General features: G+C 46.0%; 1 protein-coding gene across 1 annotated transcript; it reads right to left on the bottom strand.

Annotated features, from left to right (window-relative positions):
- Positions 1–792: 792 nt before the first annotated feature.
- RAB39B (RAB39B, member RAS oncogene family) lies at positions 793–22,912 on the bottom strand. Its single transcript, XM_074278290.1, has 2 exons — positions 22,057–22,912; positions 793–8,071 (listed from the first exon to the last, which is right to left on the bottom strand). The coding sequence occupies exons 1-2, from the start codon at positions 22,269–22,271 to the stop codon at positions 7,645–7,647; spliced, it is 642 nt and encodes a 213-aa protein (XP_074134391.1). The 5' UTR covers positions 22,272–22,912; the 3' UTR covers positions 793–7,644.
- Positions 22,913–22,948: the final 36 nt, after the last annotated feature.

Below are 22,948 nucleotides of genomic sequence, written 5' to 3'. Positions count from 1 at the left end.
TAGCATGGAGAAAAGAAGGCTGTAAGAGGACATGAGAAAGGATTTTCTTGGGGAAGAGGGATCTATATTTATTTTTGTATCCAGAGAAGTCAGAGAGAGACTAAGCTCTGCTCAATATCTGAAAAACCTTCATTCTAGGGAGGAAACCCAGCCCTTCAAGGATTAGCTGGGGTTTAACTGGGAAGGTTAACCAAAAACAAAACAAAACAAAACACTGGCTGATGGTCCCTCTGTTGCTCCAGTGGTAGAACTAGGCCCGAGATATGCAAGTTACAGGAAGTCAGACTTCACATCCCATCTAATGTGTAGAATGGGATGCCTTGTAAGAAAATTAGCTTTTTAAGTAAAATGAGCAGCACCAGGAGATTATTATACACAGCAACAAGACTATACGATGATCAATTCTGATGGACGTGGCTCTCTTCTACATGGAGATGATTCAAATCGGTTCCACTTGTTTAGTGACGAAGAGAGCCATCTACACCTAGAGAGAAAAATGGGAACAGAGCATGGAACACAACACAGCATTCTCACTCTCTCTGTTGTTATTTGCTTGCATTTTGTTTTCTTTCTCAGTTTTTCTTTTTCTTCCTTCTTGATCTGATTTTTCTTGTGCAGCAAGATAACTGTATAAATATGTATACATAGATTGGATTTAACATGTATTTCGACATATTTAACATATATTGGACTACCTGCCAGCTAGTGAAAGGGATGGGGGGAAGGAGGGGAAAAGTTGGAACAAAAGGTTTTGCCAGGGTCAGTGTTGAAAAAATTACCCATGCATATAGCTTGTAAATAAAAAGCTTTAATTTAAAAAAAAGAAAGAAAGAAAGAAAGAAAAGAAGCCTTTGAGTGTTCAAGCAGAGATAAATGACAAGGTTTAGTACTGGAAGGGATCTTGGAGATCAGCAACTTTAATTCCTTCACAAATGAGGAAATAGGCTCCGGTGGAAGGGTTGGCCTGGAGACTTCTGGTCCCAACTCCAGGACTCCCCCTCTTCTGATAGGGATGTCACCTTCCAGACCTTTAAATTGTTGACCTCTGAGATCCCTTCCAAGTGGACCTTTGGGAAGGAGCTCCAAAGAGGGCTGCTTAGAATGGGGAGAACACAGAAACAGAATAAAAGTACACCCCCTTTTTTTAAGCTTTGAGATCATATTGAATTATGTTATAAACAATGCGCTTTTTTTTATTGGTCTTCTTTATATTGAATTTTTAGGCATGGTGCTGAACATCCATTAACACAGAACTATGACTAGGGGAAAAGAAACAGGGGTTTCTGTTGCTGGATTTGTTTGTTTTTACATGTGGAATCTCACAATCACATTATCAACCAGTTTAATAAATACAGGCATGTTTGGGTTCATAGACAACAAAATACAGCATTTTTTTCACATTTCACTACAGTGCATAACAGAAGGCAAGGGAAAGTATATAGTCATGTTTTATTTGGGAGTTTTTGAAATTCAGACCATGGATCTGTGCTCCAACATGCAGTTTTGAACATGATCCGTGGGTACTACAAGTGTTAGTTTCTGCTTTTTCTTGTGTTCATCCTGACATATCTAGTGAGTCAGTTGGTAAAGCTAAGTCCTTAAAAGTCTTTTAACAGCAATTCATTCTTGTCTTAGTGTCCAGTTATCAAATCACTGAAAAGTGTGCTTTGTTGAATAACAAAAGTTTCTCTCTAGTCTAGTTAGCAATAGGTAATAAATTTTACAGTTATACCTGTTGGATCTTAAATTTTCTGAATACTTTGAGTCCGAACTTGATGGGAAAGTGTACACAGAAAGGATTTCTCTAGCAAGACTTTAGAGAAATTTTGCCTCTGCCCCATTTCAGAACTGGTCCCATCTAGTCAAACTCGATCCTCCTCTAGGTAATTTTACTTTCAAATGTGAGTAGGTGACAAAGTCTCAGGTTGGCCCAGTTGTTCCCTTTGACTTTGGTCAATGAAGTCTTGTAACTGGTCTCTTCAGCCAAAACACTTCATTCTTTCAAGCTACGGAATATCTAAAATGCCATGTTAAGTACCCACTATGAGCACCAAGATTAGGTGCTGGGGATAGAAGCGATAAATGACCCTGACCCTGTTCCAAAGGACTTGGCAGTCCAGTGAGAACAAGACAATTTATGATAACTAGAACACATTTTCTAATGTGCTAGATGCATAGGAAAATCCTCCCCAAGTGACCTGACACACTTGAGGTGGGAGTGAGACCAGGGAAAGAACCCTTCCTGGGGAGGGGATTTCCTTCTTGATGCATGCCACACACAACCTGGGCCTCCAAGGAAAGCTCCCATCAACTCATTGTCTGCGTATGCCTTTGTTGGGAACGAGGAGCTGACTGAAGGGTTCCAGGCCAGTCTGAGCTATACCTTCCCGCTCCAAAGCGGTGTCCCAGGACAAAATCTCAGCTTGGACGGGACCTCAGGGCCCGCTTAGTTCAAGCCTCTCATTTTACTGAGGAGAAAACAGGCCTACCCCTACAGGCCCTTCCCCTGCGGCTTTGTTTGTTTGGGAATTAATGGCATGCCCACGTTCACATGGGAATTTCAGAATAAATTTAATGCTGTTTTGGATTGCTCATGCTCCTTTCCCTTAACATGAAAAACGGAAAATCACTAGCAGAGTGATCTTGGACATCACCTGGCCCTCAATTTTCTGATCTGTAGAAGGGGAATGAATAAGAGACTTGTGAGCTGACCTCATAAATGGGAAGGGAAGTCAGAGATTAAGTAGTCCAACCCCTTCACTGGAGAGAAGAAGGAGGACTGGACTTGCCCAATGTCACAAAAGGAGTTAGTGTTAGAGCTGAGATTGTGGGGAAGGTCAAAGGTAAGATGCTTTGTGGGACTAGACCCTCATACTGGGTGACCTCTCTGGGCCTGGTTTCTTTCTCTGTAAAATGAAGGGGGTTGGACGCGTCCTTTCCAGTTATACTGCTATGCTTTGGGGGCCCCTTGGGGAATGCCTCGGGATTTAGGCGAGTGTGCTCTTCTCCTAATATGCAGGGAATAGTCTGAGAACACTAACATTAGCTGTTCCCTTCTGCTGGGTAAGGAAACCAGCATACTTTTATGATATTCTCTTCCCTGCTTCAAAGGACCAATTTCTTGGAGGCTAGGGTCCTCGGAAAACAGAACTGAGAAGTGCAATGTTTCACGATTATTTATCGTCTCCCATCACCCACCAGAAGAAGGGCTGGCGGTCTGTTACGGTAACGTGGCGGCAAAGAGTGAGAGCTGGCAAGGCTCAAGCCTGGCTATCTCTTCACCCCACTCCCCTACCTCTATTTTACAAAGGAACCGGACCCAGAAAAACAAATCAAGATGCTGTGGTTCCCCCCAGCCCCACCCCGAGAGCTGATTTAAGACCCATTGTCCTCACTTCTCCGTTGCTCCCCATGTCTATGGTCTCTTTCATCACAGACCCAGAGCTGGAAGGGACTTCATAGATCATTCAGAGCCAGAAAACTTGTTATTTCGGTCTCAATTATGATTAACCAGCCTCTACTTGCACACTGCAGCGGAGGGGAACTCAGTACCTTAAGAGACAGCCAATACCATTGGTGTTGGGAGAGTACGGGGGAGTTCCTCTCATCTAGAGAGTTTCCACTTCTGTGTCTAGGGTAGAGATGATGTTAAGACACTGGCCCTTCTTACCAGCCCCCGCCTCCAACCCCAGGCAGAAGGAGGTATGGTGAGCTCTACTTGGGGGCTGGGAAGGTCAGCGTTGGCCACATGAGGAGACCAGCTTCTTCAAGAACTCATGCTTCACAAACCCTCTTTTACTGGGGGTGGAGTGGAGCACTTGGGTTCCTGGAGATGCCCAGCTCCCAGAGGGACAAACGGGGGGTAGAGGTCCAAAGGATGGCAGGTAGCTTAGTGACAGGAGTGGCTGATAAGGGAAGAGAAGCAAGGAACAGCTCTGAATCTCAAAGATAGCCACTAGGACGCTGCTACTTTCTATCTTCCACCTTTCCCTCCTGACTCTGGGCTCCAGGATCAAGTTGCTGCTCCACAGGGAGCCCAGCGGTCACACTGCTTCCCGTTTCTGCCTAATCTCTGCAGTGACTTGGCTTTTAAGTTTTCTCCCTAGGACATTTGCTATCTCACTACCGTCTCTCCCCACCCTGGACAACTGTATTATTGATTTGTTGACCCAAGTGTGGGTCTTTATCCTGATTCAATTTAACCTGCTTAGATTGGATCCTGATTCTGTTGTCCAAGCTATTAGCTGTCCCTCCCAGCCACACATGGCCTTAGTGCAAGTAATCTGGCTTAAAAAACAAAGAGGCACAGAGCTATGTAACGTGCCCCTGGCCACCTCCCTCCATTTTATCCACAAGGATCGAACGCATCACTTTCATGTATCATTAAGATTGAGAATGAGGATCTTAGGAGTTAAGTAGTAGAATCTTTTCACTTTACAGATGTAAAAACTGAGACCCAGAGAGTTTCAGTGACTTGTCCAAAATCACACAGCAAGTGGCAGAGCTAGGGCCGGCACCTTAGGACTGTTTTCCCGATAGACTTACATCAGAAACAAGGAAATAGGGTTTGTCTAGTCCAAATTTTTGACCGTTCCATATTGGTTCATACGATTATTCTCTTTGCTTAATGCTCCAAAGTGCTACTAAGAGATTGCTCAGAATCAAAGCCAAACTTACTGGCCACTAGTTTTCACACGACTGATGTACTTCCTAATTCAATTCAAATGTGGATTCTCTTGTAAAATTGTCCACTGAATTTCAGCAAGCTGGGCCTTCTAGGTTTCCTTTCATCAATTAGTTGTTGGCTTCAGTGACTCAGTTTCTCTTTGCCATAGTCATTCAGTGATGGAAGTTCTCATGAAAGGGAATTGGGATTAGATCACAACTAATGAGAGCAACAACTCGTGTTTCTGAAGTAAAAATATGGCTGTCGAATGCCAAGAACCTTTCTTTATAGAGAAACGGTTCAGAAGCCTATGGTCTGGCAGTCCCGAAACTTAATGGGAGAGCATAAGCTGTGGGGCCGGTCATACGCAAACGCCTCCCCCAAAAGGTTGTAGTCACTTGGAAAGCGGAGTTAATTTAAAATTTCGGGTTAGCGAAATCTTAGTGTAGTTTTTAAACAAAAAGAATGTAATAATTGAGTATTCAATAAATGTTTTACCTTTTAAAAAGAATTCAACTCCTTAGGTGTGTACTTTAGTGAAATGCACGTTGAATATAAAGAAGCAAATGTTGTGCTATTTCCGTACCACTTCCCAATTGTTCAGGGGGGAGAATCTCTAAGGTCCCTTCCACCCCCGAGTGTCAGACTTTCTCTCTAGTGGCAGTGAGGGACAGCGTGATGTGGTACACTGGGGACCTGGGTAGAACTCTCGCTTGATTTCTCTCTGGGGCTAAGTTCGTACCTGTAAATGGGGACGATATCCCTGCCCGCTTGACCTCGTGGAGTTGTTGGGAGAATCAAATGAGGGGACAGAGTGCTCTGAAAAGGGGACATCTCAGCAGAAGGTTTGCCGTGTCCAGCAAGAGATGACAAATGTTGGTGTTGTTACGGTGAATCCCTGTTGATTTGGAATGCAGCATTCTTGCCTGGTTAAGATATCAAACGGGGGGAGAAAGATAGGGTGATTGCTGGTGGAACCGAGCTCTCAAGCCCTCATTCAGAAGCAACTCACCCAGTTATTTCTTCCTCACACACCAGACGCTGGACAACACTGGAGGGTTCCAGCTTGCATTCCAACTGGGGAAACCAACATAGTGTTTTCCAGAGCTCTGACCTGTGCTGTCAGTTTTCCCAATTAAAAAAAAAAAATCCACCTCCTTGATCATTAGGTTAGGGGAGGAGTAAACAGCAGCTCTAAGGACTTTAGAAACATGCTCTCATTTGATCCTCACAACAACCCTTTGAGCTTGAGGCTGTTATCCCCGTTTTCCAGATGAGGAGACTAACACAGTTAGTGATGTGATTGGTTCAGGGTCACTCCGGACTTCTGGACTCCAGGTCCGTGCACTGGGAACCTCCTCCCTATTTTTAGTTTCATGGATTTGTTCCATTTTTTTTTTCTGGGCAGGGACCTGGCCAGCTACATGTGTGTGTCCTTTCTTAAGGGTCTATTTTGTTATCTGTTCAAATGTGGCTGCTTCTTCCCTCCTCACTAGCCCGGGAAATTTCCTTTCAATAGTCTTTCCTTCTCCCTGTTGCCTAGCACAGCTTCAGGCACACACATCAGGAACTTGGTGACTCAATATCCCTTTGACCATGGATCTGCCCCATCCATGGCCCAAGGCCAGTCTGCCACCCCTCAGCACTTGCTCTCATAAAGAGGCCCATGTGTGGCCACACTAGGTAGTTCCCAAAGGTCCTTCCTTCTACTTGGTTCTTCCAGTTCCCAAATTGAATGACTGCCATTCCACGTTCTCGACATGCTAATGCATCTCTGCTGGATTCGGCACAAAACTTCTCGTCATGTCTTCCCCATTGGTGTGAATGACTTAGAGGAAATTGGGACCGGGACACTCCCCCAGTGCATCTTGAGATGTTCTGAAAGGTTTCATAGTGGCAGAGGAGCTCAGCTACTACTTGGCATCTCCCCAGCTACCCAGGCTCCCCTGCTTCACAGGAACAAAGAAGGCCTGGATGGAAAGTGGAGACTCAGGCCTCTGGATATGTAGGCGTATTTTCCAAACCCACAACAGCCGGCTTCTCAACTAGCCGCTGGACACAAAGAGTTTAGGACTCTTGATTTGTTCATTTTTGAAAAGGGTAGGATTGGGGTGAAGGAAGGGCAAACTGCAGAAGCCACTTTACTGCCAGAGTTCCTCTCACAGATGGCTTTAGAAACGATAGGATTTGAATTTTTCTCTTCCACTTATTAGATTAGCAACCTCGACCCACTACGATTTTGAGAGGCTTTGTGGTATGGTGGATAAAGAAAGACCTGGGTTCCAGACCTGCCTCTGACTCATGCTGGCTGTGTAATTCTGAGCAGACTATTTTGCCTCTCAGAGCCCCGAGCATCTATCTTTGAGACACTGAGTTGCACAAGTTGTTCGTCTGAATGGGTGGAGGGTGTTTCCACGCCAAGAGTCGCCCACATCAACAAAACTCCAGGGCAGACCTTTGCCCTCCACCTCCCCACCCCCTCAAAAAAGGATCCCGTGGCATTATGTCTATTAGAACTGTACAATTTGGGGGCTTGGAAGGATTCTTGGAGAGCAACTCGAGCAGCCCTCCACCTCGCTGGAGGAAAAGGTACTCGGAAGCACCAGGGCTGGGGAGAGGAAGCAGAACATAGGAGCGCTAGCGATTCCTGAGCTCAGACACTACACCTACAATTCTCTTGGAATATGACAATTCGGGGGTGGGGGGGAGGGGATTTGGTTTTGGTTTGGAGTTTCCTCTCTGCTCCAGCTCCCACAGAGCCTCAACACAAACACCCACCATTGCGCCTTTGTGACAAGGTCTGGATTTCCCATTTGGAAATAGGGTTATTGGGAATGTGACATCATTCTCATCTGTGGCTAAAGTTACTCTCACCTGCTGGTGAGCACACTAGTATGCTACAACTCTCCGTTACATTTCTGTTCAGTTAGTACAGTATGTTTTATTAATAAAAATTGTGTCTGGCTTACTAGGGTTGGCTAACATAGGCATCTCCTATCTGATTTGACAACCTCTTCTGAGGAGTGAACAACATTTGGCACAAAGCCACTCTTTACCCCTTCCCAGCCTTCCTGGATAGTAATTTCCCCCTTTTTGACCAGCTCATAGATTTCTCGAGTCAGGTCTGTGAAGGCTTTCTCCACATTAATGGCGTCTCGGGCCGAGGTCTCAATGTACTTCATACCATACCCAGCAGCAACTTTCTCTGCCTCGTGTCGGGTCACCTGCCGTTGGGTGTCCAGGTCACATTTGTGACCCACCAAAACAAACACAATCTGGTAGGGCTGGACATGGACTTTGGTCTCTTCTAACCACTCGTGGACATTCTGGAAGGACCTGCGATTGGTGATGTCAAACAAGAGAAGGCCACCTACTGAGTTCCTGTAGTAGGCTCTGGTGATGGACCTAAAAAACACGAAGGAAGGGAAAAATGGCATCAAGAGCTCACAGGCCTCACTCAGCCCCAATATGGAATCAACAGTCAACACACACACACACACACACACACACACACACACACACACACACACACACACACACGCACACACACACGCACACGGACTATCTGTTGGCTTCCAAGGTAAGTGTTAAATTGAGCAAAACCTCAAAAGGTATCAAAATTCATTGATTCTCAGATTCAGCACCAGGAAGATTTCTTGAGAGTTTATACAGCCCACCCCCAACTTCAAGACAGAAGTAGATATGGGAAGAACACTGGATTTCAAGTCGATATATCTGGGTCCAAATTCTGGTTCTCCTTTCCTACCTGTGACTAGACCTCTGGCAGGGGAAAGGAAGGGAAGTTAAGTTCTATTTTCAAAAGGAAGAGGTCAGCCTAGATGACCTCCAAGGTCCCTTCCGGTTTTAGATCTAGGAATCAATTCATCAGCTGGCGTTTATATGGTGCCCGTAAGTGCCAGGGACAACTATCCGCTGTGGTGGATAAAGCCCCAGACCTGGAATCAAGAAGCCTCATCCTCTGGAGGGCAAATCCAACCTCAGACACGCACTAGTTGTGTGACCCTGGGCAAGTCACTTGACCCCATCTGCCTCAGTTTCCTCATTTGTAAAATAAGCCGGAAAAGGAAAAAGCAGATCATCGCAGCATCTTTGCCAAGAAAACCCCAAATGGGGTCACGGAGAGTTGAACACAACTGCACAACAACAGCAACTTTGTGCCAGGTGTCAGGTTAATTAATGGGGATACAAAGATAGCCATGAGATAGTCCTTGCCCTCAAGGAGCTGACTGCCATTCTAATGATTAATGAAGCTACTGCCTGTTCTGTCTGGCTCTAGGACACACCAGGAACAATGGGGGGCAGTTGCAAAGAGACAGAATTAAGTTGGATGTTAAGAAAACCCTCCTAATTGGTGTTGTCTCAGAGTAGCAGGGGTCACCTCAGGGGGTGGGAACCTCCTCCTCCATGGAGGTCTCCCAGCAGAGGCTGGATGAGCCATCATCAGGTAGGGTAGAGGCAGGATTCCTCACGGGCCGATGGCTACGGGGATTCCTTCCAAATCTCTAATCTTATTATCCTGATGATATATTTTTGGTGTTCTTTCTATCAGCCATATTTGCAATAAGTGGTTTTCAAGGACGTTCTTTTTCATTTTCTCTTCATTCTATTTTGACAATAAGTACAGATGAAATAGAGAACTTGGAAAGTTCTCTATTAAGAACAGATGAAAGAAAGAACTTCTTTTCTTTGTCTTATAGATTCTCCACAAAAGGCTTGTCACAGAGCATCAGCATGGCCTGGAGATGAGCCTTCGCTTCTCAAAGCTAGGCTAGCAAAATCTAAGTTCAGATTGCTTCTGCCACGCTGGCGTCCGAACGGACCTGCCGCCGCGTCAGAATTCGGACCTGGCCCGAATGAACTGAGTGTGGAAATCGCCAGAAGCCTCAGCTTGTCAGGAGTTGAACTCTTTCGCCGCGGCAATGGGTGCGACTGCAAAAACCCTGCCACAAAAGCCCCCCCTCCCCACGTGGGCCATCCCTCTGCCTTTGCTTTTGCTGGGACAGTGGCCAAGGAGGCTGAGCGTCACGACTTCCAGACTGTCCAAAAATGGGAACTTACCTCTTGGAATTCTATCCCATCCAATAAGCATTTATTAAGCACCCGATATCTGCCAAGCTCTGGGAATAAATACCAAGACAAACCTGACCTTGGAGAGCTCACATTCAACTGTGGAGAAACAAACAAGGACAAGTGTGAGATCCTTGTCCGATGACCAAGGAGCCGAACAGACGAGCAGAGAAACTGAATCAGAACACTAGGGATATTTTTGCTCTAAATGAAACCAGAATGCAAAAAGAAAGCTGCCACTAAATAGAGAGAAGGCTCAGAGGAGAACTGGTGGATTTGTCTTTGTTATGCATTCAAAAGCAACCAGAGAAATCCATTCCCAGGGCATTTATTCAGCTTGCAGAGCAGTGTTTGCAAAGGGAACAGCCTCCAGAGAACAGCAGCTTATGTATCAATGCCCTCTGGTGCACCAGCTAGAAATGCCCACTCATTAAGGTGCGGAAATTTGATGACAAGTTCTCTAGTATCCTCTGAGTTAACTCAAGGCAAAGGTGGGCCCATGGAAGTGTGAGAAATAGTATGGAAGTAGGAAACAAAAGAGGACAGAGGTTTGTGGGCTCCAGAAAGTCTTCTGAGTATAGAACATGAGTAGTTTCTTTTTTTGTTTTGTTTTGTTTGTTGTTTTTTGAGGCATTTGGGGTTGAGTGACTTGCCCAGTCACACAGCTAGGAAGTGTTAAATGTCTGAGTCTGAATTTGAATTCAAGTCCTCCTGAATTCAGGGCTGGTGCTCTATCCACTGCACCCTCTAGCTTTTTTGTTTTGTTTTTGTTCTTGAGTAGTTTCTTTAAGAAAAGAGATTCGAGGCGTTAGGCATGGGGAACATATATTGCCACATCACAAAAATGGAAAATAATTACATCTTGCCTGAAAATTGGTGGTGGCTGATATGGGAATCATTTCCAAATGTGATAAAGTATATCCCAAGTCTGACGTAGTATATACTCAGTTCAATGACTTGTTGAACTTACTAAAAATTAGAAAAAAATTAAAATGTGAGATTTTCAGCCACGTCTGACTTTTTGTCACCCCATTTGGGGTGTTCTTGGCAAAGATACTGGGGTGGTTTGCCATTTCCTTCTCTGGCTCATATGACAGATAAAGAAAGTGAGGCAAACAGGGGGAAGTGACTTGCCCAGGATCACACAGTCAGTGCATGTCTGAGGCTGGATTTGAACTCAAGAAGAGGCGGCTTCCTGACTCCAGACCCAGCAACCCAGCAACCCAGCCACCGTGTAACTGGCCCCAAATGTGATATGCCTGGACAAGGTCTCAGATAGCATCTAATACAAACTACTCGATTTATGTTCTACAGTCTGTCAAAGCAAGAAATAGCCTGTCATCTGAAGTCTCTTTCTTTCTTTTGGTCTATTTTCCCTTCTAAAGAGGTGCTCTCATCTACCACATCATTTTACATTTTACTCATTTTTCAGCCAGGGAGAGAAAGGCCTGAGGGACACAGGCCACTTAGCACATGACTTTGTGGGATGTACGATTACTGTCGGTTACTTTTTGTAACTGTTATTTGGTTTCCTATTATTATAATAAAACCTCCCTTTCATCTAGCATGGCTGGAATGTCTGAAAATATAGTTACCAGCTTTCTGGTCTGTGGGGGTGGGGGATCTGAACAGCTTGTCGTTTATATAGCTTAAGTCTCTAAATAGCAACATGTAAATCTCCTTGTCCAAGGATGCCTCAGGTCTAAGAAATTGTTTTCTTTTTTTAAGTACTATGAAAGACGATCATTATATAAAGCAGCAGTCATTAAAAATCTTCGCTACTTGTTAAAATGTAAAAGAGAAGAGAAGTTGAACCCATTCAGAAGCAAGTGAAAACACAAACCCAATGTTTGAAAAAGCCAAGGACATACAGTGGGAGGGCTCTCTTTTTGACAAAAACTTCTGGAAAAAAATGGAAGGCAGTTTGGCAGGAATTAGGCTCAGGCCAGCATCTTACACCACACTCCACAAATGAGTTTCAAACAGATGGTCAACCTAAATATAAAAGGTCACATCATTAAGAAAAATTAGAGAAGAATGGAAGCCTTTCAAAATGTGGCTAGGCAGAGACTCCTTAAGAGGAAAATTGCAATAAATATCACTGATAAACACTCAATATTTATGCTATGTACAGAATCGTTACAAATATGCATTGGTAGTTTTCTCTCTCCCTCAATACTTTTAGTTTAAACAAAAGCTATATTCCTTCATTAGTCGAAATATATAAACAGATTTCCAAAGAAAAAGTGCCAATGATTGATGACCATGTGAAAATATGCTCGAAATCACGAGTAATAAGAACAATGCCACGTAAAGTAACTTGTTTCATCTCATAGTCTCAAATTCTACTTCCAACTTCTGTGGGAGATTTGGGAAGAGTAGAAAACAAGAGAAAGAAGTGATTTGGGTAGTGAACAGTTGGCTCATAATGGGATTTGAATTGTTGACCATCGCTGAAGATATCAGGATGACAGACTCCTAGCTACATCCGGAGTTTATCTAAAGGACTTGAGTAAAATGTGTTGGCTGGGTATCTTGCAAATCTTGCAAGAAGGCTTTAAAGCATGAGGGAAAAAACCACCTATCCTCTCAAGCTTAAAGAGTAGCTTATACATGTGTAGTCATCCAAAACACATTAGTCATGTTATAAAAGAAACTATAGCCCAACCCCCCCCCAAGAAAAATAAAGTTAAAACACCATCAGTCCTTTCTCTGGGGACGGATAGCATCTTTCACCCTATGTCCTTCCAAACTGACTCAGATCACTGTGTTGCTGAGAATAGTACAGCACTGTACACTGAGAAGCTTTGTACATATGAAGAAATCCAGGAACCAGGAGGGAGAAATGGAGAATATCTGGCCCAAGATCAAGATGCATTCACTCAACCAGCCTTTACTGAAGACTTCTCACCAAGACCCCCCGGATCTCTCCTCCTACACACTGCAGCAAAATCCTGAAATTTTCACCTGACTGAATAATGATCAAGGAATGCAATGAGAAACGGGGACCTTTTCACCCCAGAATTACATCCAAATGTCAACTGGAAGCCCATAAGCAATAGGAAAGAGAGCTGCCTGCAAAGTCAGTTCCAGCACAGAGTTCTTGGTATGCAATATGCCAAAAAGCAAAGCATCAAGGGCTTATAACCAGGATCAATGTTCCGTGTAAAGTTGTGGCTAACCTACAGGGGTAAATGGACTTTTAAAGAAAGAGAGAACTTTCAGGCATTTTTGATTAAAAAAAAAAAAGCAGAGCTGAGCAGGAACTTTGAAATAAAAACATGAGGGTCCCAGAGATACTTAGCAAGGCAGACTTGTTTGACCAAGTAGAAGGAGCAAGATGATGATGATGTAGTGTTAGCCTCTCATGGTTGGGGGACTAGGGGAAGAGAAACAAGTGTCCCTTTAGAACCTTAATGTTTTCACAGGATATTGAAAGGAATTAAAATTTGGGAAAAAAGAGGAACTGGGGATGGATCCAGGTTTGAAGAGGGAGAAGATCAGGGAAGTAAGAGGAGGAACACATTAGTGTAGAAAGACAGAAGGAGGGAATGGTGACTGATGCAAAAAAGGGAGGGGAGGTTATTGAAACATTTTTTAAATATGCAGAAGAAAATAAAGGAATTTAGTTCAGAAAAAAGCACAGACAAGCAGAACAGTTTTGAAAATAATGTGTGGCTTCCAGCTGATCAATGATGGACAGAAATAACTACACCCAGAGAAGGAACACTGGGAAGTGAATGTAAATTGTTAGCACTACCGTCTATCTACCCAGGTTACTTGTACCTTCGGGATCTAATACTTAATGTGCAACAAGAAAATGGGATTTACACACATATATTGTATCTAGGTTATACTGTAACACATGTAAAATGTATGGGATTACCTGCCATCGGGGGGAGGGAGTGGAGGGAGGGAGGGGATACAAGGGATAATATTATAAAAAAAAAGAAAAGAAAATAATGTGTGGAATTATATGCTTTTTAAAAAGTGGTATGAAATGGAGATTCTTGGCTTCAGATATAATCTTTTTTGTGCTTTGCTGTATATATGGAAATATTCTCTTTTTTGATATTGAAGGTTAGATCAAAATAAATGAATGCCAAAAAAAAAAATCAATGGAGAGACAAGTGATTTTTGTCCTAAGTATATACTTCAGACCACCTATACAGAAATTGAAAATCGATGCATTTGGGAAGCAAGACGGAACCTAGAACAGAAGCAGGATGGAGTAGTGCTGGGACCCTTCAATTACCCAGGCACCTGCTGGATCTCTGTCTGGCTCTCTCTGTGTCTCTCTCAAATGGAGCTAGTAAGTTCTTGACTTCTCTTAGTGAGAATTTCATCCTTCAAGTCAGTAAAGGAGGCAACCTATGTTAGAGAATATGATTCTCACTAACATGCTTGCTAGAGCAGAAGTGATGAGAACATTGGGGGAAGCGACCACTTTCTCCTAGAATCTTTGAGAGAGAGAGGTGGGCGAGGACAGATGGAGACAACAAAGAGAAATCAAAAGTGCTCAATCCTTAACTCTGCTTGTTTTCTCCCCCAAAGAGAAATGATGGGACAGAAATGTCTCCCAGGAGCTGATCCCCAAGACAATCTGCCCTTGGTGCCTTCCAACCCTCCATCCCAACGTCAGGGAAGTCTGAAGGAGCCTGGAGAGCAAGAAAGCCATTACAGCACTGGAGAAAAACAAATGCCTCCTCTACCAAGAAAAGGGGAGAGAAAAGCCTGCCAATTACAGGCCAATGAGCTTGATTTCAGTTCCTGGAAAAGCAGACCATTAAAGAGAAGGTTAGTGGCCACTAAACAAAGGAAACAGTGCTAACAAAGCTATCAGGGCACAAGGATGGGGCATACGGCAATGGTCTCATTTCATTTCTTTACTTAATGAGGGAGAGATCGTTTACTTAGATTTTAGCAAAGCCTTAGATAAAGTCTCTCATCTTACTCTTGTGGAAAACGGAGAAGAGACAGAAATGAATAATGATACAATTAGGTGGATTGGTTAAATGGTAGAACTCAAAAGTCCTAGTGAATGGTTTAAGGTCATCTCCAGTGGAGAGCCCCAGAGATCTGGATTGGGCCTAGGGTTGTTGCACATTTTTATCAGCATGGAGCACAAACGATGGATTCATCAGACCCGCTGGTGACACAAAGAAAGGAGAGACTGCTGGTACCTGGGTGTGACCGAATCAGGATCTTGACAGGCTCTTGCACCGGGCTTAATCTCATCAAATTCAGTTCAAGAGGGACCCATGTCAAATTTTACACGTGAGTATCAATAGGCAGCCCAGAAAGCCAAAGTGGCTCTATTTGGTCCGTACTTACTTTCTCTTGCCCCGATTCTGTTGGTATTGCTGTTTCAAGGTCTTCCTTCCTGCCTGCTGAAACAGCAAGGACAGTCCTGTCTCTTAGGGTGGGCTGATCCAGTGATAGCCCCTGTCCAATGAGATATCACATCCCGATTCCTACCCCACGGGCTCCCTGCAACAGCCCGGTAAGATCCTGAGGCCGTTGCTGTTCAGCCATGTGGAACTCCTGAGGAACCCACGCACCCAATTCACCTCCTGTTTCAATATAAGTAGAAGTTTCTTTGGGGAGTCTCCACCCATGTGGACTGGGGCTCTCCTTCAGGCAAACTCAAGAAACCTTCTATACTTCTTAACTTTAGGATACTGGAACTGGGTTCCAGTTTGGGGATTCTGGTTCTGGTTTGTGTTAACACTGATAATTTTATCCACAGTCCAGAAATCAACTTTCCAAGAACAGGATAGAGTCACAGGCCTGGTCGGTTAGATGGCAGCTGATCCAAAAACCATCTGGTAGTTTATGGTGAACACATTCAATGTGACAACTCCCAAACCCTAATATAAGGCAGAATTTCATTGTATCTGGAAACAATAGACCCTGTTTGCTGCAAACTGGTCTTGTGTTTCAGGTTCATTTGAGAGAGACCTAGGTGAACTGCAGAATGTCCAGTGGAGGGTAACCAGAGTGGCCAAGGACCTTGAGGATCACTCTTAGAAAGTGGACATGTTTATCTGAAGAGTCAAAAGAGACATCTGAGCATTTTCAAGTGTTTCAAGTTTCAAGTGGCCCCAGGAATTAAAACAAAGAGCATAGAACTCTTTCCGTGTAGTCATGATAAGAGGATGGGAAGGGGAATCTTCCTAACATTTAGAGATGGGGGGGGGGAGAGCTTTTTAACATTCAGAACTCTCCAATGTCCAGGAGATTTGGTGGCTCCACATCTATCACTAGAAGGGTGAGCCTCAAGCAGGGGCCCAATGAACAGTCATTGGCTACTGGTGGGGCAGATTCTTGTTGAGGTATGTGTCAGCTGGAGAGGTTCTTTCCAAATCTACAATTCTATGAAGTCTCTAGAATATGGACATTATGATTATTGTCTAATAAGAAATGATGACTATGGGGAATTCAGATCAACACCAGGAGTAAGCAGAACCAGGAACCAGATGTAAATAAACCAGTACCAGGATGTAAATAAAAAGAAACCAAAAGGAAGCCAGTGTTACTGCACTGGACACTCTTGCTCCTGGGGACCAGATAACAAAGCACGCCTCCATTCTCTTGGCAAAGTAATGCGTACACTGTCAAGATGCAGATACTTCATTGGTTGGTTTTCATAACAATAAAGAAAGATTTTATAGGGATGCAGGAGGAAGGGCTACAACTGGCATGACTGATCCCCAAACAAAAGACACTGATAGAAAATGGGAGAGGTGCCACAAGACTGGAAAAAGGCAAATATTTACCCAAAGAGCAGAAAGCAAAGTGTGTAAACTTGAACTGGCTTCCTGGCAACATTCCAGAGCATATTATTAAAGGGATCATCAATGAGCATCTTTTTAAGGAACTAATAGTCACAAGAGCCACCTTCATCAAAAAATCTTGCCGAATAATTCGGTTTCCCTTCTTTTGGACCAGTGATCAGGAACATACTATATAGACACAGCAGAGTTGACATTGTGGTGGTACCTTTGCCAACGTCACTGATGGCTAGCATCCTGGACATGATGAAGAGATGGGGCCTGAGCCACAGTCCAGGAGATTTGCAGCTGGCCAGACTGAGAAAGGAGTTGTTAATGGTTCAATGTCAGCTTGGCAGCAACACAAAGCATAAATAGCATATTTGCATATTGAACCTGCAAAGGGACAACGCTGAGAGGGAGACAATGTTGTCATCAATGAATGATAGGATCAAACGATTCCGGTCAGGTTAGAATTTTAAGTCAAATTTAATAATAAAAAATTTTAATAGAAAAATATAAAATCTTATTTTAAAAAAAAAATGATCATCAGTACAAGATGGGGAATGTATGCTTGGCGATTTTCGACAAAAGGTTTTGAGTTGTAGTGGTCTGGAAGCTCCACATGAGTCAGCACAGGAGTATCACAACCCAGAAGGCCAATGTGATCTGAGGTGCCCATTTAGACTAAGGTAATGGGTTAAGTAAACATCTGAAGCTCCTCATACAGGAAGGTGGTCTTAGTCTATTGGCCAATATCTCGGAACAGGCCAAGCAGAGGAGGAAAAGGAAGTTTAAACCAAGCAGACTCTGCCTATGATGAGTTAAGCTCTATGTTGAAAACTCCTATATGTATGTGGCCAATAGTTACCATTTGTGGCGAGTTATTGGTTATATATTTCCTCAATGATGTACACCATCGATGGTGGTTCTCAAAGTGCAGTTTGGGGACCTCTTGGGCCTGGGCGACTGGGCTTTGGCCAAAACGGTTTTCATGATAGTACTGACGCTTTAATTCCAAATATTGATAGATCTAGCCACATAATCAAAAACTATCTGAGGCGCCCTCAATGATTTTTATGTGTTAAGCGGTGTGTTAAAAGGTCTTGAGACCAAAAGAGTTTGAGAAGTGCTTTCCCAGAACAACATATTAAGAAAGGTCTCCAACAGCTTTTCACATAGTCTTTGACTTGTGCAGGAAAGCGTGTCACAGAATCGTCGTCACAGATCCCCAATTCAGAGACGCTAAGACAATTCTGAGGTATTAAGGACATGGTGATGTGTAAAATTACTTTCCCTTTTAACTGATCTCCCAACTTACATCCCCTTTTGCAGTAAAGTGGCTTTAATTTTCAACTAAATTTGTGAATCCTGATTTTCTTGTGTTGCTATAGGGTCCCTACTGCCTTCTTAGAAGTGCTATGGACAGAATAATAATAATAATGATGGTGGTGGTAATGACAAGAACAGTAATAATAACGTTTAGATAGGGCCTATTATGTGCCAAGTACTGTGCTAAATGTTTTACAAGCATTATTTCATTTGATCCTTGCAATAACGCTAGGAGACAAGGAACCCAGTGAAGTAACCCATTCCCTTTTTGGAGAACTCTTGTGGGTGGGCAGTTTTTCCCTGACTTCAAGCCTCATTCTGTCTCTTTGCACCTCCCCTCCACTGCTCCTGGTAATACCCTGTGGGGCTCTGAGAACTCTGCCACCTGAGAGTTCTTCAAAGACTCCAAAGCACCTATCTCATCTCCCAGAGACCTTTTGACAGATTGGTGGTGAGAGTGAAATATAATATTTTCACTTGTTTGTTGTTGTTTGCTTGCTTGTTTTTTTTCTTTCTCATTTTTTTCTTTTTAATCTGATTTTTCTTGTACAGCATAATAAATGTGGAAATATGTTTAGAAGACTTGCAGTTTAACCTCTATTGGATTACTTGCTGTCTAGAGGAGGAAAGGAGGGAAGGGATGGAGAAAAATAGGGAACCCAAGGTTTGAAGGGGTTAATGTTGAAAACTATCTTGGCATGTTTTTTGAAAATAAAAAGCTATTGTTAAAAATTTAACAGAATTTTTAAGCATTAAAGTTTAACAAATTTTGAAAATAAAAAGCTATTATTAAAGATTCAACACAATTTTAAAAAAGAAAACAACTTTGATTGACATCACTGAACATGGTCCATTTTCTCCCTATTCTGGTGTTGGTCATCAACGCTGACCTGATTAATGACTTTTGTCTTGATATGCTTCCTGCCCAACAATAATATGTTATTATTAATGATTATTAATTATTGTCTACAGGATTTAAAGCTTATCAAAGTTGAAGTTAGCAGCTTCTAGCTAGTAATATTCAATTAATAATTGTAATATTGTCATAATATCAATTAATATTCAATCTACAGAAATTACAATTCGATTCTACTGACTCCTCATGCAGAGGTAAAACGTAAAACCCTCATGGGATTATTTTACTCTTCAACTTGACCCTCTTCCCCGAGCCATCTTAGGTACACTACTTAGCTAGTGTGAAAACTTTTAGCCTGACCGTCCAAAAGATATATGCTTACACCTTTTGACCATAACTAGCATATCTACAACATTTTAAAGTTTGCAAAGCTTTGTCCACATCTTCTTACTTAAATGCCACCTCTGTGTAATGTTTTGCAAATCTGAATGTGCTGAAATTGGGGAGGCTTCCTAGGTTGGACACACACACACACACACACACACACAAACCCTAGGAGAGGGTGGAGGTCCTGGGGACCCCTGCAGCAAGAAAAGACTCACTTCAGATTTCACAGAATATAGAAGACTTGAGCTGGATCTTAGAGGATGGTTGCCTAAGACTTGGATCAATGCAGGGGGGTTATAAGAAAGGCAATGTGGGGCAATGACAAGATTTGGGTTTGGGCTCAGGTTCAAATCAGAGCTTTGCCACCTGTGTGACTTCAGGCAAGCTCTTTTCCTTCTGTGATTTTCATTACTTCCTTGGATGGCCTACATTGAGGATCCTGACCTCTGACCTTAGAATGGCAAGACAAGCCTTCCCTCTGTTGGCTTTCCTTGGCTGATACCATTTCCTCCAAAATTTCTATTGGCTTTGTGCCAAGGAATGTCTACTCACTGAGGTACTAGCTGTAACCCCGGCAGAACAGAAGCTTCTGGAGGGGAGGGAGGGACAGGTTTGGTTTTAACTTTCTAAACCCTGTACCTACCTAGCCAAGTTGGTGGCATTGAAAGGGGCCTAATAAATGCTGCAGAACCTGGCCTTGATTCCAAGCTGTCTCTGTTTTTGTGACCTGGGCCTCTCTGGGTCCCAGTACTCCCATGTGTAAAATGGGAGGGTGGGCTGCCGTGCTTTCCAGCTCTATAAGGGCCCAAAGAACTGAAGGTTTATCCATGTGGTTGTTTTGCTACATGCCCCCCGGAAGGGGCGACTGTTAAAGAGGGACAGGCAGCTCTCAGGCAGTGCTCGGTCCTATCTCTGGAGTCCGAGGGAAAAATCTGTGTCCTGCTAAACAGTGGACAACTTGATGACCCTCAAAATGAAGGGTTGTGAACAATGACTTTCTGTTTTATATTTCTTATGTCTACACACAGTAAACTCGAGAATGCAAGAGAGATTGGGATCTCTGACCCAGAGAATGGGAGATAAAGGAAAACCAGGTGGTGGTGGGCATGTGGCCTGGTAGCTCTGGGCATGGAGCTGGGCACTGTTGGGCATAAGCTTCCTTCCCAGCCTGAGGCTTACCTACTTTCCATAGACTCCTCTAACTCAGAGTGGATTCTCTGTTTCAAAAGGATTTTAGACCTAATTAATACTTACACTTCTCTAACCTTATTATTTAAAGGGGCTCCAACTGACATTAACATTTTAAAACCTGTGCACCTGAGACTATGCCCCTGTGGGGAACTCCCAAGACGGAAACCCCCTCCACCATTGTACATTAACATCCTTAAGTTTTCATCTTTGAGAGTGGCCCGAGAGCTACCATGAGAGGTACAGAGTCACAAAGCCAGACAGACCTTGAACTCCAAGGCCAACTCCCTAGCCATTATGCAATGCTGCCTTTGCCAAGGTGGAAGGGGCCTCAGCAGTCCAAGCCCCCATTTTTCATAAGGAAACTGTCCAAGGTCACACAGGCAGGGGCACTGGTTGCCATTCCAGGTCCCCGATGTTTGCCTGCTCCGGGCTTCACATAGGGAAGGCCTGTTCCTGTTCGCCCAGGCCACTTAACTGTTCTCTACCCTAAGAAAATAGCTGCCCCCTCCCCCAGTCCTTCCTTCCTCCAGCACAGGCCTGTGTGTCCTGGGAGCAGATAGCAGAGGCCTAGGGGAGCAGGCTCCCTTCTCACTCCCCCTTCTGGCTCCATCAGGACAGGGCTTGAGCATCCTGGGGCTGGACGCTGGAACAATCTGGCCATTTCTCAAGGTCTTCTGTGGGGCCTAGTGGGGGGGGGGGCGAGCCTGTGGCCAGTGCTCATCTACCTAATCCTTCCCTTGTCGGAGCTTTGTTCCGCAGCCAACGTGGGGCTGGTTGTTCCGCGGAACAATGAGGTGCATCAGGGCTGGGCGGCAAGGCCAAATGTCTAGGCAGATGTTCTGCTCTTTTCTAGGCGTCCGCGCATTTGGCGAGACGAGGGAGTGGGGGTGGGGGGACCATCGAGGCCCAGGGCCTTTGGTGGAGCCTCAGCCGGATTTCTCCTGCATGGGCAGCACCATTCTGGCTGGGAAAGGGGAGGCTTCCAGCAGCTGCTCTCCCGAAGGCTTTTCTTGCAGGGCCGGGGCCACCATCACCACCCTGCTGGGGGGGGGGGGCACCTCGATACTACTAGAGGCTGGGCCCAAAGTCCCTTCCCCTCAGACTGGCCCTTTGCTCAGGCCTGAAATTGGCAAAGCTGCCTGTGGCCCCAGCCGGTCCCTCCGGGGCCTGGAGCACCTGCTTCCCTCCCTCCCCACCTCTGGGGACACACACGGGAGCACACATACCCAGAAGCACACACAAGCAGGCACGAGGACACGGCCCACGCACATGCAGACACAGGAGAACACACCCGGGACGTGGCCTCCTCGCCCCACAGGCTCATTCCAGAAAGCCGCCCGGCTGGCCTCCTTTCCTCCTCCTCCTCCCGTCAGCTCCCCTCCCCCGCCCCACGAGCCCTCTGCAGCATCCCGCAGGCGGGATGCTGATGCTCATGGCTGCTACTGCTACTGTGCGGATGCTGACGGAGACAAAGCTCACGGCCGCCCCGGGCCGCCCCGTGCCCAACAAACACGGCTCTCGAGAGGAGGGAGAGGAGATAATGACCCCCCCCCCCGCCCCCCCTCCCGCCGCCCCGGGTGGCCCAGCTCATGCAGGTGCCCACATTCTCCAGCTCCCGGCTTTCCGGCCGAGCCAAAGGCTCAGGTGTTGGGGGCTGGGAACCCCAGGGCGCAGCCCCTCCCCGGCAGCACCCCCACCCCCACCCCCGACAGCGCTCCGCCCCCTGCTTGCCCCGCCCTCGACCTACAGTCCGCCTGCCCCACCTGAACCTTTCCTGGCCCGCGGTGTCCCAGATCTGGAGCTTGATTCGCTTCCCGGGCTCGATTTCCACCAGCCGGGAGAAGAAATCCACTCCCACGGTGGGGTCGGAGACCTGGGCGAAGCGGCCCTCGGTGAAGCGGCGGATGAGGCAGGACTTGCCCACCGTGGAGTCCCCGATCACGATGAGCCGAAACTGGTAGAGCCAGATGGCCTCCATGCTGGCCCCGCTCAGCCGTCGGCCTCCGAGCCGGAGCAGCGCCAGCGTGGCGGGCCTGGCTGCGGGACCCGGCTGCGGCTCGGGAGGCTGCGGGCGCCCCCGCGCGCGGGGCTGCGCGGCGTCGGGGGGGCGGGGCTAAGCCGGTGGCCGGCCGCTCGACCTCCCCCAGCCCTAGGGCAGGGGCCGGAGGGCGCGCGAGCCCCCCGGGGGGCGCGCCTTCGAGGCCGCCCCCGAGAGCACCGGGGCTTAGGGAGGGCGTCCTTGGCAGCGGCAGCTCGAGTCACGGGCCTTCGAGCCGGCCCCTCGCCGCCTCGCCTGCAGGCATCGTGCGCAGGGCACCGGGGCCGAGGCCGTTGCCGGAGCGGGCGCCGCGCTCCGCGAGCCCGGCCCAGCCGCTGGGCCGGAGCCTTCCGACGGGGCCCCGAGCGGGAAAGGGCGTCACGCTCACGGTTCTCCCGGAGCCTGGGCGGGCGCTGGCATCGGCAGGATGGAGGCGGTGGCGGCGGCGGCGGCACGAGCGAGAGGAGAGGGCTGGAGAGAGCGAGCCGGACAGGGGCCGAGGGGGTTCTGGGAGCGCAGCGCCGCTCCGGGGGCTCGGGAAGAGGCTGCCGCTACCTCAGGACCAAACATTCTGACTCATCATTGGCATCAGCCGCTACTGTAATCTCCTGCGTAGA

This window comes from Sminthopsis crassicaudata, chromosome X, assembly GCF_048593235.1.
Source record: "Sminthopsis crassicaudata isolate SCR6 chromosome X, ASM4859323v1, whole genome shotgun sequence".
NCBI lineage: Eukaryota > Metazoa > Chordata > Mammalia > Dasyuromorphia > Dasyuridae > Sminthopsis > Sminthopsis crassicaudata.
This window is presented reverse-complemented; position numbering and strand designations above follow the sequence as displayed.

What these genes read in the sequence shown, in the direction of transcription:
- RAB39B (XM_074278290.1), bottom strand. Translation starts at nt 22,271, where the DNA reads ATGGAGGCCATCTGGCTCTACCAGTTTCGGCTCATCGTGATCGGGGAC. An exon ending in GCGGGCCAGGAAAGGTTCAG is followed by an intron (nt 8,072 to 22,056) that starts GTGGGGCAGGCG and finishes CGTGTTTTTTAG; the next exon opens with GTCCATCACCAGAGCCTACT.